This window comes from Ruditapes philippinarum, unplaced genomic scaffold (assembly GCF_026571515.1).
Source record: "Ruditapes philippinarum isolate M1 unplaced genomic scaffold, ASM2657151v2 ctg3426_1_1_1_1, whole genome shotgun sequence".
NCBI lineage: Eukaryota > Metazoa > Mollusca > Bivalvia > Venerida > Veneridae > Ruditapes > Ruditapes philippinarum.
In genome coordinates, this window is record NW_026857892.1 from 54208 (window position 1) to 69492 (window position 15285).

General features: G+C 32.8%; 1 protein-coding gene across 2 annotated transcripts in view; it reads left to right on the forward strand.

Annotated features, from left to right (window-relative positions):
- Positions 1 to 15285, forward strand: part of LOC132751421 (hyccin-like) — an 82287-nt gene that overhangs the window by 45330 nt on the left and 21672 nt on the right. The window contains exon 1 of one of the 2 annotated variants that reach the window (XM_060741572.1): positions 4343 to 4498. The exons of the other annotated variant lie outside the window; for it this stretch is intronic. Coding sequence (XP_060597555.1) covers positions 4373 to 4498 — 126 coding nt within the window. The 5' untranslated portion in view covers positions 4343 to 4372. Of the gene's footprint in view, positions 1 to 4342; positions 4499 to 15285 lie in introns of those variants that run through there. 2 annotated transcript variants of the gene reach the window in all.

The window sequence follows — 15285 nt, forward strand, 5'->3', positions numbered from 1 at the left end:
TTGTTTTTGCCCTGTCCGTCCGTCAGTCCGTCCGTCAGTCCGTCCGTCCATTCTTCGTTTCCGGACGATAACTAGAGTTCCTTTTGACCTACAGCTCTCAAACTTCATAGGATGAATGGTCTTATTGAGCAGATGATCCCTATTGTTTTTGGGGTCAGTAGTTCAAAGGTCAAGGTCACAGTGACCGTTGGTCAATTTCTCGTTTCCGGATGATAACTAGAGTTCCTTTTGACCTACAGCCCTCAAACTTCATAGGATGATTGGTCTTATAGAGCTGATGATCCCTATTGTTTTTGGGGTCAGTAGGTCAAAGGTCAAGGTCACACTGACCGTTGGTCAATTTCTCGTTTCCGGATGATAACTAGAGTTCCTTTAGACCTACAGACCTCAAACTTCATAGGATGATTGGTCTTATTGAGCAGATGATCCCTATTGTTTTTGGGGTCAGTAGTTCAAAGGTCAAGGTCACAGTGACCGTTGGTCAATTTCTCGTTTCCGGATGATAACTAGAGTTCCTTTTGACCTACAGCCCTCAAACTTCATAGGATGATTGGTCTTATAGAGCAGATGATCCCTATTGTTTTTGGGGTCAGTAGTTCAAAGGTCAAGGTCACAGTGACCGTTGGTCAATTTCTCATTTCCGGATGATAACTAGAGTTCCTTTTTACCTACAACCCTCAAACTGGGGGGAGACATATTCAAAATTGAATACCTGGTTAAAAACAAACAGTTTAGGAAGCATCTTCTCATACAACCTTAACAATAGAAACCATCCATAGACAGCCTTCATTGAAGTGACTACCGGGTATTTACATTATCTTATCTCCATTTCCATTCCTGTTTCCATTCACAGTTATTCTCAGCAGTGGGGGAGACATGCGCTTTTTTACAAAAGCATCCTCTAGTTTCAATTTTCATTATTTACCTTTGTAAAGAAAATACATTGTATCTAAATTTCCATTTAGAGGACTTCTACCATTCAGCCAAATTCTAAAACTGTCCTTAAAGGGACCCCACTGAGGTTTAAAAGCCTAAAAACATAACATTTGAATTTCTTACATAAATGAGCTCAGGGGCACTTTAAACAGAAATATATGCAAAGATATTAAAGAAATATACTTTTGAAATAAATTGAAAATCGTATTTTTATGCTTTTCTTAGCCAGATTTGAGTGAAAAGTGTTCAAACGCTTTTCATTTTTGGTCATTTTTTTACAATTTGAATAATTATCCTGGAAAAATGAAGTGCGTGTATGATCTGAAATTTTGAACAAAGATAAGTGGTCTAAGCCTACATCAAATGGTACATTTATCTTGAAAGAATATTTTCAGTCCAATCATGTCAAAAAACCTCAGTGGAGTGCCTTTAAATTTGAATTTAAATAATTTTGTACCATTTATGTGGTGTTTTATATAATAAACGTAATTAAAAGCAACCCTGCTCAAGTCTGCAACCTGAGTATAAGTGTAATATATTGAGAAAAATCATATTGGTCTTGACCAAGAGTTAAAGGTTCAAATTCCAGATAAACACATTTACCAATAATAACCCCCTTGACCAACTTCTCTAGCCAGTAAGCTCTCTCTTCCCCCTTGCCCAACTTCTCTATCCAATAGTCTCTCTTTTCCCCTTTGCCCAACTTTAATCTAGCCAATGTGTTCTCTTTTCCCCCTTGCCATCTTCTATAGCCAATAGGCTCTCTTTTCCCCCTTGCCCAACTTCTCTATCCAATAATTATGCTCTCTTTTCTCCCTTGCCCAATAGGCTCTCTTTTCCCCCTTGCCCAACTTCTCTAGAAAATAGTCTCTCTTTTCCCCTTTGCCCAACTTTAATCTAGCCAATGTGTTCTCTTTTCCCCCTTGCCATCTTCTATAGCCAATAGGCTCTCTTTTCCCCCTTGCCCAACTTCTCTATCCAATAATTATGCTCTCTTTTCTCCCTTGCCCAATAGACTCCCTTTTGCCCCATACCTAACTTCTCTTTAGGTTCACTTTTGCCCCTTTGCCCGGCTTAAAGTCAAGTCCCTTATGAAAATAAGGAACATTGTCAGCTTAATTCCAGTTAGATGTCACTATATCTAAAGCATTTATTCACATGATATAGGCTTTTCAACTTTATGTATTTTAACTGAAAGTCAATTGACTCCAAGTACATACAAATCACGGGCAAATTTCTAATGGTTGATTAAATTATATGAGTGACCGCTTTTGGAAGCCATAAAAGGTTAAAGATGTGGCTATTTATAAGTTTCAAGTCATTTTATAGATTCTTTATAATGAATAGGTCCACTCATGCTCGAAATAATGCACAGAAGGACACCTGGTGTTTTTTCCTGCTATAATTAAAGCTCACAATCACAATTAGGCAACTTAACTTACTGGAATTGATAGTATATATAATTAGCCTTTTTGGCCAGCCCTGGATTCTGCACATCTTTGCATTTAGACCTGAGGCTCTAATACACATTCATGCATTTTGACCTTGCTCTATTATAACTGTTGACTGTCTAAATTTTAAATTTGCATCTTAATTTTCATCTCAAATTGATAATGGACAGTTCCAAAAATGGGAAAGTCAATTAATTTTAAGAAATTCAGCATCATGTCATTACGTCGTATCAGCCTATTATGATGTCACATGGTTGGCACAGCAAAACAAAACTACACATTGAGGCTGTTTTATGAAACCAAACCATTTAAATAATCAAAATCAAACTAGATTAAACTAGACAATAGCAGGATAAATCAAATATTTCCAGTTCGCTGTGAAAGCTAAAGCTCGCCAAGATTCACTTTCTCACTCACCGGATAAAGCTCCTCCATTCCAACATCAACCATGTATTATATATATGCCTGCAAGTTGTAACAAACAGATTAAAAGTTTTTGTCAGTTCAATCTGTTTTATTTACATGGATAAAATTGTCTGTAATGTCTTGCTCTGCCTTGAAACTTAGGGTGGCAAATCCGCGAGACTTTTGGACAGAGTACAGGGCAGAAATTTCTTAAAATAGCCCTGCTTCAGGAAATCGTCTGTGAATATCTTTTATAAAACAGATGGAAACTTCAGTAAGAGACGAACAGAATCTTTATTTACTTGTGTAAGTGATACATTACAAGGTGTTGTTAATGATGGACACCACACAAGGATAGATCAAATTAGCTTCAAGCTTACTTCACACTCAACCTTGATAAATAATTTTTAATTTGAGTTATTGGTAAAGAACAAAGATAATAGGTCATAGGGAAAAGTTTGTTCTTCGCTTCTTGAGATGCGGAATTTCAGACATGAGTCCTAGATACCAACATTGAACTTTTACAGTTACAACTTTGAAAATATGTTAATGTATTGTGAACCTTAAGCTATGGTAAAATAAGTTGTAATGTGGAAGTTGTTTATCTTGAAAAAACTACATTATTGTGATCAGATCTTGAAAACCTCTTTTGAAATTGACTATATTCAGACCATTCCTGAATAATTTTGATTTGCAAAGTCAATTTTTATTATTTTGATTGTTTAACTGATGACAATAATTATAGAACATAGATAATCTGATAACAGAATTTTTGAAATTGCAAAAAGGTTTGACTTGTTTATCACCATTTATAACCTTAAATTGCTGTTTTGATTTGTACTTTTTTGAGTGTTACAAAAAATATGTTCTATATATTGCAAATGCTAAAATAATCAAATTGGAAAAATTGGCTGAAAATGAGACAATATTAGCAAATAGAAAATCTGATTTCACTTGCAATTTTGAATATTTTATACTAAATGGTTAACTTGACATTGTAGAAAATAATTTCAAATGAGTCTTGAATTCAAAATAATGTGTTATGAAAAAAATTTTTTATTTGATATTAGGTAGATATAACTAAGTCTTAATGTCTCGAGTAACCATGCGTACATTTAAGTGAAATTAGCGCTTTTCTTGGTAACTCCTTAAACTTGAATTATGTGCAATTTAAGAAATACTTGACTTAGTTTTAACTTCAAAAATTTTTGGATAAAAAACTAAAGTCTTTATGTCTCGAGTAACCATGCGTACATTTTAGTGAAATTAGCGCTTTTCTTGGTAACTCTTAACTTGAATTATACATGCAAAAGAAATACTTGACTTAGTTTTAACTTCAAAAATTTTTGGATAAAAAACAAAAAGATTGAGTGTTATTTGCATTTCTTGTATGGTATCTGTTGTAATTTTGTTACTTTGTGAGAATGGGGAGAATCACGAGTAATTGGTTAGCATTTCAATTCAATACACCTGCTTTTTTCCAATAATGTACAAAAGGAGTCAGCGTGAAAACACTAGTTTATCAGTTTATTTGCCTTCTGTTGCCCTGGCAACCATATGTTACCAAGGCATGCTGGTAAATGAAGGCGAGGCACACTGAGCATTTCTACCTCATATGGTGCTCGGCAGTTGATGGCGAAACAGTGTTGGCAAAAACAGGGGAAAAAATCGGGATTGTGACTGGCGAAATAAACTCAACTGTAAAGGTATGTGGAAAAAAAAAATAATACATTGATATGTTTTGAATTTTATTTATTGCTGGTATATTTTAATGGGGGTGAATTTTGATAAGTTTGCTTGTAGATTTATAAATGAAAATGGGCATTCTAGATTTGACAGTATGATTCTGCTCATACTCAGCTGCACTGATTTCTTTGTTTGAAATTGCAGCTTGTAATTTACTATTATTTAGGAAATAGGTAAGTGTATTCATAGTTTTGTATTTATATATTAAGTTACCAATATTATCTAAGCTTTATGATTTACTATTAATAATTAAGTTACCTAGGTTGTTGTTTTCATTATTGAAGTTATTTTGTCGTTGAAGGGAAATATTTAACTAAATGTTACGTATTTTACAGATATTTGTATAGTAAATATACATTAGAACCTGAAGAAATTCAAGTTTTAAACAATTTTTAAATAAATTGTAAACTATGAATGACTTTAATTCAGATATTAGTAAATATTTGAATCCGAAAAATTTCATGTTTTTAATGAAAAAGTACATAATGTATCATATCATAATTCTAACTGAATTATAGGACAATTTTCTCTTTCTTATTACCTTACCACACTAAAAATCAGAAATGGTTTTGTCCATCTTCTAATCTGGACAAAACCATTTAGCATTTTTAGGGGAAATTTTCAAAATATGTACTGCACTGAAAAGCGAACACAATGCTGACTTTGATCAGATGGCATGGATGTTCCAGCTCAGATCTTCTTGGTCTGCACTTGTAGCAATGGTAGAATTTGTCGGCACTAGCAGGCTAAGAGTTAAAAAAATACTGTGATTTTATTATATACATATAATACTGTAGTTCTAGAGCACATGTCAACTGCATTGTCCTATAATTTTTATGAAGGAGATTATTTTATGTATAATAAGAGTTAAAGCTCATTTGCAGAATCTAAATTAAACAACTGGAAATAACTACATGGAAAAACTTTTGTATAAAAACAGTATACTAGCTTGCTCAGGTTATATTGCAAGCAAACGTCATATACAGCCATATAACCTGTGAAGAATCTTAATATGAAAAATTTATTATACTGTGAGCAAACTTCCATTATTGGAAGAAAAGAAGAAAGAAATTACTTCATAATTCAACTGCAGTTGTTTATATAAATTAAGTAAATGTCATGATTATCTAATGAGGTATGACAAAAAGTTACAAACAATCAAACATGTATTAATAATGATAAGATATATAACAAAGAACTGTTTATATAGGGCCATATAACCTGTCAGCAAACTGTATAACAAATAATATGTATATTTATTCTAATGTTATAATTTATGACAGAATTTTGCTTCTTTACAATAAAATACAGACTTTATACAAAGAAATTTCATGTTTATTATCATATATTTCATTAGAATGTATGATAGATTTTAGCACCAGGGATAATTATTGTTTGCTCCAGTGATATATTTTGTACCAGTGCTATCCAAATGCTTGTATATAATTATTCATTTAATAAAAGTAATAAAAAAAGTGTCAAGTTCTTAAGATAAACATAAAAGAAAAGTGTAAAAAAAACTGTTAGCAAATCATTAGGAATTTTGATATTAAATAGTAAATCAACAGATTTTCATGGTCAAATCACTATTTTAATCAATATCTTTTCTTGAAAAATATTAGGTACATTTTGTTATTTATTTCTTAAAAGTATTTGTGCAAATTGAACAATATTGTGATTATATATTAGTCACTGTGAATTTCTAATTTTCTGTATTTGATGTTCATTAAATTGTTTCTTCTGATCATGGTCTGCACTGTTTACTTAATTCAGTCAGAACATATTTTAAAATTTTCTATGAAAATAATGCTCAATGGTTTGTCCAGATTGAAAAGTAATTTGTCATTGAATTGTGATATCAGTTTTTCATCGATATTTGAGCCGCGTCACGACAAAACCAACATAGTGGGTTTGCGACCAGCATGGATCCAGACCAGCCTGCGCATCCGCGCAATCTGATCAGGAACCATGCTGTTCGCTTACAAATCCTATAACAAGTAGAAAAACTGATAGCGAACAGCATGGATCCTGATCAGACTGCACAGATGCGCAGGCTGGTCTGGATCCATGCTGGTTGCAACCCACTATGTTGGTTTTGTTGTGACGCGGCTCATTTAAGATTCTTTCAATATAGATTCACAATTTAGGATATTGATACAATTTAAACCCCATTTCTCCCCGTCTCACGAAAATATTTCTGTTTTGTCCAATGGGGGAAGACACTCAATCTTTCCTATTTTCTTCACAAACGTGAACATTTAATTGAATTTTCAAAGGTCAGTGAGTAAAAATAACAAGAAAATTTACTTTCTTTTAGTATATTGTATTGGTGAAAACTACAATTAGCATTCAATTACCACCATGATAGTAGTCGATAACACATATTCAAATTATTTCCACTGTGCTAATTATATGTCTGTACATGTACAAAATAAGGACCCCCCGTCTTATAAGAGCTCTGTCTAATATAGGCGAGTAAATACAGTACATGTATATTACTAATATTTCAGGCTTTCAGTAATAACATACAAAATTTTCTATCAATGATGGTCCTATTTTGAAGATAAACAAGTTCATTTAAGATATTTTAAGCATGGTTAGAGTTAAATAGCTTCCTTTAACTGAGTTAGACTGAGGTAATGTTTCAACTTAAAATCCTATGATTTTGAATTTCATGGCTATGGGTGTATTACCTAGGGTATAATGAAAATGCTGAGCTGCCTGAAAGAAATGAGGAGCTGTTTTAACTTGATTTTAGCAATTTTTCACTACAATGGAGTAATCTACGACAGCAGGATCCCGAAGGACCCCCTTTTTAATGGTAAAGTCAATCAGTTTAAACCTGGAATGTAGTAGATGAAAGTTCTACCACAGATTCCTGAGAGACCAGAAATAATGAAACCTTGTTTGCCTTAGGGTCCTCAAATATCACAAAGTCATGAATATGATTAGAAAATATAGTCTGATAATAAAATGCAGTAAAAACAAATTTCCTAACAACTTAATAATCTGAGTATTTTTTTTTTTTTTTTTTTAATAAAGTATCATTCAACTTCCTCTTAAGGATGATGTAATATTTCCTTATAATACTAGATTAGATATTAGGCTATTAAAGATATTAAAAAGAAAGTCAATGTAGAAACAGCTGGGGGGAGGGGATTTAAGTTTTCTGAAAAAGTTTCACGCCAGATTTCAGAGGATACGTCAATACTGACAAAAAATAAAAATTTCGTCACTTCGATTGGCTATGGCTGTCTTTTGAGGCTAGTAATAATTAATCGCATCAATGTAGCGAATGAATCTATTCCATTATTGGCAGAGTTCAGGCACTTCAACTATTGTATGACAGTACTAGTCGATGCAATGGGATGTCCAGTTTCGAACCCTGCCAATATTTAAATAAGTTAATTGGACTTAAAGAATAATAAATCATAAATATTGAAGTCGGTTATCAGAATTGAGATCTTTATGGCTACAATGCTGTTAATACAAGTGAGAATAAAAAATAAGCCACCAGTGAGGATGACTTTGCCCCCTCTCCCCCCCCCCCCCCCGGGTCCCTGACTACCCTCACCCCCCAGAGGTCATTCTAGGTGCTTTAAAATCTATTGAGACAATTTTTTCTTATTAGAATCAGTGAGATTCAATCAATCATCATGATATTTATCTTAAGCCAAGTGCAAAACCGAAGTCATATGGTATACATAATATAAGTGATTTTGCATTGACTTTCAATTGTTTAATTTACAATTATGACCTTTCACTCTCAAGGTGAGGTGGGCTTGTCATTGGGTCCCATTACTAAATTATTATCAACAATAGGGCTGCAGGGGCATTAAGTTGGGGAAAATACTGTACAATGATGTAATGGATTCAGAAGATAAAGTTAGCCATTACTAGCACATCTGTGCCATCAGACCTGAGGCTCTTTTCTAATGTGAGCAGCTTTATTTTTGAAATCCCTTAGAATTCAAATGGACTGTCCTTAATTTAAGGCAAGGCGATTCCATTACATCAATGTAGCTGGTTAAAGTGGATTGGTCTACAATGGGCACATTTTCAATAAATATTTCAAATATTGATGAAAACAATAAAAATGTATCATTTGTATATTTTAATGTAATATTTTTGGAAAACAAAATGTTGATAGAATTTTAAAGAGATTTAGTATGAACACTAATGATGAATAAGACGGCCTCCGTGGTCAAGGGGTTAGAGCCGATGACTTCTAATCCAGTTACCTCTCTGGCGTGGGTTTGATCCCCGGGAGATGCTTTGGTAGCTTAGCATGGAGGAAGGTAGTCTAGTACTGGTGTAACTCTCACTTAGGAACGATGGTTAGGAAACTACCCGCCTATATGACGGAAATACTGTTGGAAAAAGGCGTAAAATGAAACAAACAAACAAACAAACAAATGATGAATAATATTTTGTTCTACAACATTTTGTTATCTGCTATAATATTACATTGGTATGTCATATTGTATCATGTATCTAACACTTAACCAATATCATCCATATTTTAAACTGTCATGGTTTGTTTTTTTATGTATAAACATAATTATTTTATTACAGATCTTCCATTATAGACCAATTCACTTTAAAGGTGAAGTATTTTTTTCAAATTTGCAAACATAATAAAGTTCCGGAATCAGACTTGAGGTAACTTTCAAAACCTGTCATTTGTATTTTCTCCCTTCAACAGCAGATTATAAAAGACTGCTGTTGACAGTACTGTTGTAAAATCGACAGAAGTGTTGTTAAATCGGATCAATTATCTACGTAAATGATTAATTTAAAAGGAAGGAATATTGGGATAATGCAAGGCTGTATGGTAGCTGCAGTGTTATTTTCTGAGACTGTAAATTACCAGTCAGCCACTAGACATTTGTTGTGAATAATTTATATAACTATATCCCAGAACACCTCTCCCTCCGGGTAATAGAAGTCAGCCAAACAACTTTTTGGTGCAGTCCTATCAGACAAGATTAACATCTACACAAATGGTAAATTTTAATCTATTTCTGGCCAGGTTTTTTTTTATAGACTTTTAATGAAATAGAGATTCATTATATAGTTAATTTGATGGCTATCCAATGACATTTAATAATAATCATGCAGTCAACCCTGTTTACTGCCAATTTCTGTTGAAAGATGTTTACTTGAAACTTCTTTTGGATCTTAATTGTTTATCTTTATCTTTATCCAAGACCCATAACTCTTGCACATGAATTTTGACAAAATTATATCCCATTTTACACTTACATTATTACTGGTTTAATTAGTTAGTGTTTAATTAGTGTTTTTGAGAATTTCTACAAAATATGAAGGTATTCTTATGAATATTTATTTGCATTGAAGGTTTGGAATGATCAAAAAGTATCCAGAACTTATTTAAGCATGAATTTCTTATGCGTTATTCCCCTTTGTTGTATCCTAAGCTTAGCAAATTCCATGTGCAATTTTCTCCCTCCAGCCAGCCAGAGCATATTGACTTCAGGCTCGTAATTATTTGTCACTGGTCAAGGGCAGTAACTTGTGTATGTATTTTCACTTTATTACATGTACTTCTTTTTGTTAACTTGGGTAGCCCTAAATGCTCTTAAAAGCACTGATAAAATTCACTGTCCATGCACTAGCCACAATAAACATGTAAAAGATTTTAGCTGACAATATAATTATGCTTAAAATCATGCCACATATTTTAGCAGACAATCAAGCCAAAGATTTTATCCGACAATCAAGATTAAAATCACAGATTTAATCTGACAGTATCATGCAACTGAATTAAGCTGACAATCATGCCACAGATTTAAGCTGACATATGATGATATGGCCACATATTATGGCTGACAGTCATGTCACATATTTAAGCTGACAATCACACCACAGATTTTAAGCTGACAATCATGCCACAGATTTTAAGCTGACAATCATGCCACAGATTTTAAGCTGACAATCATGCAACTGATTTAAGCTGACAGTCATGCCACAGATTTTAGCTGACAACTTTGCCTCAGATCTAAGCTTACATCCATGCCAAAAATTGTAACTGACATTCATGACACATATTTTAGCCGACAATCATGCCACATATTTAAGCTTACATTCATGCCACAGATTTAAGCTGACAGTCATGCCACAGATTTTAGCTGACAACTTTGCCTCAGATCTAAGCTTACATTCATGCCAAAGATTTTGTAACTGACATTCATGCCACATATTTTAGCTGACAGTCATGCCACATATTTAAGCTTACATTCATGCCACAAATTTTAAGCTGACAGTCATGCCACAGATTTTAGCTGACAACTTTGCCTCAGATCTAAGCTTACATTCATGCCAAAGATTGTAACTGACGTTCATGCCACAGATTTCTGCTGACATTCATGACACATATTTTAGCTGACAATCATGCCACAGATTTCTGCTGACATTCATGACACATATTTTAGCTGACAATCATGCCACAGACTGTGGCTGCTTCATAATTGACATTTCATAAACTTGAGGTTGTTTTTTTATATGGCGACAAATTTCTTGTAATGTCATTTGTTGCAAAGTCACTAGTTGCCAATACATTTCAGAGTCACTGTTCACAAAGTGGAACAGACTTTTAACTTATTGCTTTCTGGCTTATGCTGACATTTAATGAAATGGATCTAGGCATTAAATACATCTGCTGGTTGCCTCAAGTAGGAATTAAAAATTATTGTCTGTCACTTTGGAAGCTAGGAACCAGAGTTAAAAATTGCAGTCTACTGTATTTCTTTGAATGCTGGGTACCAGAATTGAGCATTCGCAGCAGTCGAACTCTACTGCTTTGAAAGCTGGGAATTAGCAAAGTTTTGGATGCTGGGAACCAGACTTAAAGAATAATAACATGTTCAAGTTTCTGACCTGAAATCCAGAATAGTTTTTTTTAGGCTGTAACCATAGGCCTAATGAGTTTAATGAAGCTTATGAATTTTGATACCGAAATCCCTCTCAATTAAATGGTCTGTTCCAAATTCAAAAGCTGGGCTAGACTATTAATCACATTTAGCTGTATGAGGGTTAAATCTCTAAATTTTGATGTTCACATTCATGATTGTATAAGTAAAATCAAAAACCTTTCTCTGACAACAGCCAAAGGCTGATTTGAGTGTTTATTTGCATTCAGGGAGTAATTAAAACAATAATCAATACCTGTATTGGAGAATACAATTAAGATATTCCTGTAGATAATTTTATAGGTTTTTTTTTTGCCCATCTGTTCCCAGGATCAATAGCAGGTGATATACACATAAAATATTTTCACTCTCATGTATATAGATTCAAAAATAAATCAATGTTGGTGAATATTTATAATGCCTATGAATATATGATTTATGTACTCTTTGATTAAGTATATGTGAACATTTAAGTTTGGTGACACGTTTTGCGAATCACCAACATATACTGGTCATGTATGTTACTATACCATGTCCGACTTTTGGGGGGCGGTGCTGAGAACTCATGAACTGCTCATGAATTTGTACATTGTGGTTAATGAATTTTTTATGAAACTTTTTAACTCTTTAAAATCTTTTAATCATGGTGATCAACACTTCATACTTTAAACTTTAACTATTTCATAGGCTACTGCAGATGGAGTTCTTACACGTGCTTCAGGTACAGACCGGAATGATTTAGCTCAAGGGTAACTCACTGTTTACGGCAGTTAAACGGGGCTTATAATAATGATTTTCTGCTTAATTATAAGTTACCTGAGAACTTAGATCTTCCTGTCTGTGATGCAGCAGCCAGCGTTTGATTCTTTTTCTGGAATATAGCATAATATTATAAATCATGTTTCAAAAAGATGCTAAGAAAACTGATATTTTCATTTTACACTTTTTTCTAATTGTAGCTTGTAAACTTATGTTATGATACATTTTAAACAACCTATTTCTCTTACATGGTCACAGTTTTCTAAGGCACCAGGGTTACATATATTAGTGGTAAATGGTCCTGTGTGATATGCAAGAAAAAACACATTACACTTTAAGATGTTACGGCACTTAATAAGCACTGCATAAGATAGCCACTGCATTAGATTGGGCATAAAGAATTTCTTGTCGTTTTCTGTTACTTGTTGTTGATTTGAATTATGTTAAATATGAACTTAAGGAAACATATTTGGATAAAAACAAAGGGTGTATTATTCATTTTACCCTTGAACAAATTTTTTTACTGTGTCACTGTTTTGATATTTTGCCATGCACAAGTTTAATTTAGTTTTTTTTACCCTCAGTCAGATTATGGTTTGAGTGACAGTTCAAAGAAAATATCCGCATCCAATTTAAACGGGGGATAAATCTTCCTCTTCATTAAAATTTAAAGAGTGTGTTTTTTTCCTCTCTCAAATGAACATTAAATATTCAATATCTTGAGTGAAAATCTCTATTTTACTTAAATATAATGCATTAGATAAAAGAGAAAGTGATTAAGACTGTTGTGCAGGGATTTTTTTCCTCTCTCCCGAGATCTGGATCGTTGCTTGTTTTACGCATAAAGCTGCAAAAGTTTGTAGGCACCTAAGGGAGGTAATCTTTAAGTAATGAGAGTATTAAACTGTAGGGGACCTTTGAGAAACGAAAGCCTAAGAAAAAGAAACACAGTTGATATTTAGAACAAACACTCAATTGGTACAAAAAGGCGGAAAAAAAAAATAAATTTGTGAAAAATAGTGTTGTGAAAGATGCTAGACATAGCAGATGGGGAGTATGAGAAAATAAACTACTTGACATTATTATATCAACATCATCTCATGAGGGTGACTGTCACTAAATGAACTGTGCTGGTAAATGCGTTGATGAAAAAAAGTGTAGTGTTAAAGATGCTGTTTTATAATCATTGTTAGCCCATGATCTACAGCAGAAAAGATTAAAGAAAGTTTGAATACAGGGAATATAAAATTTTAAAGGGACAGAATATGTATGATATGTAAAAAAATAAGGGGAAATTTAAAAGGTTTTCTGCATTATTGATAAAAATAAAAAAATTTCTAAGATAAAGTGTTTTTGAACAGTTTTTATAATATAATTTAAAATGCTATTTGGGGCTTTAATTTGTGAAAGTTTGGGGGCATTATTTTTCATAACTTGAGAAAATTTTGGAAATTTAAAGTTTAATGGGTAATTTGGGGTTTTAAATGAATATATATGTTAAATTTAAATGTTTGGGTAAATTTGTTTACAAGGTAAATTTAAGTGTTTGTAGAAAAATATATTTAAAAAATTTTTGAGGTACTTTAAATTGGTTTTAAATAAATTTCCCTGGGGGGTGATGATTTATTTGGATTGTATTTGTATTTTCAGTCATATTGATTTAGAAATATAACATTAAAAAATATTTGAAATAAGGCCATAAAAAATATGTCTTTACTATTAAAGTTGTTGTACAAAATATGATGACTTAAGCTTACAGAGCTTGGTGGAACTACACCTGATGTCATGTTCCACATAGTATTAAAGCTAGAATTTGTGTCACCATATGACCTATACAGCGTTTCTGACAGGTGCCATGTAAACAGAATAAAAAAGATGTAATAATGAAAAAATAGGAAATTTTTGACAACTAGGGAATACATGAACTTTAAAATATGGTTCCTAAAACCCACAGCCACCCCCTTTAATGTTAGTTTAGTAAAGTTTCATAGCAATGTCATGAAACTTTGGGTTTGTTTTTAATTTAGTTTTATGTATATATATGTGATGATTCAGTCAGAATCTGTTTGATGTTTGTTGTGGATATTGATTAAAATGTGTTAAATATTTAATAAGTTCCTGTTAAGGAAGATAACACTTGATTATTGTTTGATCCACATATTAGGTAACATACCTTTTTATGCACCCAGAAATAATGTGGGTGTATAACGTATTGGGTTCGTTTGTTTGTCCATCCATTAGCAATTTTGTGGTTAAAACTTGATTATTATGCACTTAGAAAAAATACGTATAAAATAATGTGCTTGTATGTGCGTCTGTTAGCAAATTTGTGTCACTCTGGTCAAAACTCTGTATTATGCATAAGAAATCTATTGCAATGGAATATTTCTAAGATTCATTTAAGTTTTTCTCTTCATTGTTCTTCCACGACCAGCTAGGAAGTCCCTATAAAGTGTTTATGACTGACGTAAAACCCTCCCCTTGTTTGTAGCTTAGGGGTTGCCTCTAAGAGTTTAGGCATCAGAATTGCAGCTACAATTTAATATCCCTGTGTGATCGTAAGAGGTGGCTGATAGGGTTTGAATTTCTAGAGTCTGTGCATCTCTTAGCTCCAGCAGGTGAGTTAGTGTTGACCCCAGGAATTGCTTTAAGTTAATTAACACTTGAAAATTATTTTAGCTGAAATCATCTTTCCTTTTCCAGTGAAGTATGACCTAAATTGTGCTGGTGCACTGTATAACCAAACAGTCTTTATATCTGATATATTACACCCAGCAAAACTAACAAAACAATCTACATGCTGAAATAGAATAAAGACATGTTACTAGTTATATAAATGGTACAATAGTGAAGGTGTCTGTTGCTGCACATCACTTTATCAATCTATAGTCATTGAGAGGCAAGGAGTAGGTGATTAATATTATACTGGTTCTTGTTGGAAAATATTGAGACTTTGGATTTATTTTTTTTAATTCATTTATAAATGATATAAGTTTTCTTTTTAAAAATGAAACTGTTTTATATAGATTTTAATTTTGAATTGAAAAGTTGGACTT